Source organism: Penaeus japonicus, unplaced genomic scaffold, assembly GCF_977035675.1.
Source record: "Penaeus japonicus unplaced genomic scaffold, GWHDUDI00000001_assembly GWHDUDI00000025, whole genome shotgun sequence".
Lineage (NCBI taxonomy): Eukaryota > Metazoa > Arthropoda > Malacostraca > Decapoda > Penaeidae > Penaeus > Penaeus japonicus.
Genome location: NW_028234427.1, coordinates 12,953,075 through 12,955,574, shown reverse-complemented (window position 1 = coordinate 12,955,574; position 2,500 = coordinate 12,953,075). Strand labels below are relative to the sequence as shown.

At 37.8% G+C, this 2,500-nt stretch overlaps 1 protein-coding gene across 6 annotated transcripts in view; it reads right to left on the bottom strand.

Moving 5' to 3' along the window:
- LOC122260107 (ubiquitin carboxyl-terminal hydrolase MINDY-1) overlaps positions 1 to 2,500 on the bottom strand; it is a 28,287-nt gene that overhangs the window by 1,990 nt on the left and 23,797 nt on the right. For all 6 annotated transcript variants that reach the window (XM_043027218.2, XM_043027222.2, XM_043027219.2 and 3 more), the window contains 2 exons: positions 2,206 to 2,365; positions 1 to 1,863 (listed from right to left, as the gene is read on the bottom strand). The exon at positions 1 to 1,863 is cut by the window's left edge and continues 1,990 nt beyond it. In XM_043027218.2, the coding sequence (XP_042883152.1) occupies positions 1,849 to 1,863; positions 2,206 to 2,365 (175 nt within the window). In that variant the 3' untranslated portion in view covers positions 1 to 1,848. The remainder of the gene's footprint in view (positions 1,864 to 2,205; positions 2,366 to 2,500) is intronic.

Sequence of the window (2,500 nt, the reverse complement as noted above, 5' to 3'; positions counted from 1 at the left end):
TCACTTCATAAAATGTAAAGCTGTACCGGTCTGTGATTAAGTCACCAAGCTACACTGCACCCTTGCCAATAGCTCCCACCTTTGAACTGGTAGTGGACTGCTACTAAGCTCCCCAAAGCCGATGTTCTTTGATACACAGTTAAGCAGAAGGTGAAAACTTTGGACCAATTCACGCATTGGCCTAAAAATTCTAGTTCTTTTCCTGAGGCATCCCTAAATTAGACTCTAGTTTGCAATACTTCTGTGCCTTTTATGTTACTCATAGTTCTGCAAAGTATGAGTGATTACTAATATGTGAAGTAATAATCTTATGCAAGTGTTCAAAAAATTTTGATGATGCTTCATAAATAAAACTGTAATATACAAATATAACTCCAATTAAGTTTACTTTGCTCTTAATTTTATTCTCATATAATACTAGCGAAAAAATGGACGCACGTAATCTCTCACTTATACAGGCACGCACACATCTACGCACAAACATTCATATGATCAATTACTGAAAATATTCAACTTCTTTACTTTCAGCTGAATGGAAATTCCAGTATTAAATGCCAATGAGAAATATAGGCATCACTGCATACTTAGCTACTTAATACTTTGCAACCAAGAATATAAATCCAATTCATGTTGAGATTAAATACATTATGCTATCTATTATGGTGATTCTCATAACATTTTCATCCATGACTGTATATTCTCCCTAATAATTTGTAAGGTTGCAAGTAATAAAAAAAACACCTGAAGTAAATCATCAGAAATAATTTTGAGATATTCATATTTACAAGTGAGAAACTTTTACCTTTAGAAAGTCCAAAAATCAGTTGTCATTATTCCAACATCATACACACACCTTCAATTCTCATGAACATACAGGTTTCCATGTGTGCACCATAAACTTCCAGGCTATTAATTTAAACTCACACATAGACTTCTGAATACAGGATTACCAAATATCTCCAATAACTTAATATAATTTGAGAATTTAGCAATGGTCAAACATACATAATGCATGCACATTTCCATGTAACGTATATATACATATACAAGTTTTGTGCCTATATTTCTAATGGATAATTATTATATAACTGAGGCTCTATTATAAATTCAGGGTAATTTCATGCAATGCATCAATAAGTTATGTTGAGGTAAGTTTTAACCTTCAAGTTTATGAAACAATGCTAGAAACAGTTCCTGCCTCCTCAAAAAAAAAAAAAAAAAAAAAAAAAAAAAAAAAACTTTACGACTATGGGTAATCAATACTCTGACAGACAAACTTAACAAACTATGCTGACGTACCAAACATAACTCTCGATGCACAGCAATTCTTTTCCCTTTGCAATGTAATATCACAGTGGAAGATGTAGGGTGCTTCATCATGTCACTAGATCTTAGTGGCAACACCACTACCATCAGGTTCAAGTGATCTGCTTTTGACTTGATAACTCTTTGTCTTTTAGCTTTCTAACTCATCCCTCTACATCTTTAAATAGTCCATTACAGACAATATGTCCTGTACAATAACAGTATACAAATATCAACTGTTTAGAATATCACTTTCTAAGCTTTCTATAATGGTAACACTCTTCCCTTCTTTCTTTATCTGACAAGATCAACACACAGTAATTATTTTATATAAAGATGGGAAATCTTGAACTATTGACCTTGAAATATATGCCTTGGTAGGTTGTAAGGGTGAACTGTCCAAAAATGTACTCTTGAAAAAATTGCATCCATCTTCACCAGGAACTTGGAGCATCCAGGTAAAAGGATGGGAGGGGTCCTTCAGTACAAGACACTCAAAGAGCTACGAACATCAGTTCCAAATGACGACAGCTTTAAAATATTTCAGAGGATGATGCACTGCAAGAGAAAGAGAAAGTTTTTTATCATTATCAGGGGGAGAGGGGGAGAGAGGGAGAGAGGAAGAGAAGGAGAGAGGGAGAGAGGGAGAAAGGAAGAAAGGGAGAAAGGGAGGGAGGGAGGGAGGGAGGGAGGGAGGGAGGGAGAGAAGGAGGGAGGGAGGGAGACAGAGAGACAGAGACAGAGAGACAGAGAGACAGAGAGACAGAGACTGAGAGAGACAGAGAGAGACAGAACTATACTCTGAACTATACTCTGAACTATACTTTAAAAATATTCCAGCATTAACAGTTTTAACTCCAGATCTATCTCCAACTCCTTCTTCTATAGGCACAAACTCACATCTTTTTTTCTCTTCTCCTCTTGAACCTGCGGAGGGGGCTGGGGTGCCTGCCGGGTCTGTGGGGGGGGAGCAGCCGGGTATCTCGTCGCTCCCGCCTCGGCCTCTGCTTCGGCCGCCAATCGGTTCTCCTCCTCCTGCAGCTTCTGTGCCATTTCCTCACTGAAAACAGCAATTGCCTTGGCTTAGTTTAAGATGTCCTGTGAATGTCTTCTTCTTCAGTATCTTGTTTTAATCTTCAAGTGAAGGAGGGAGAGCTCTTGGGCTCAAGGCCAAACTATGTCAGGAGATGGAGTG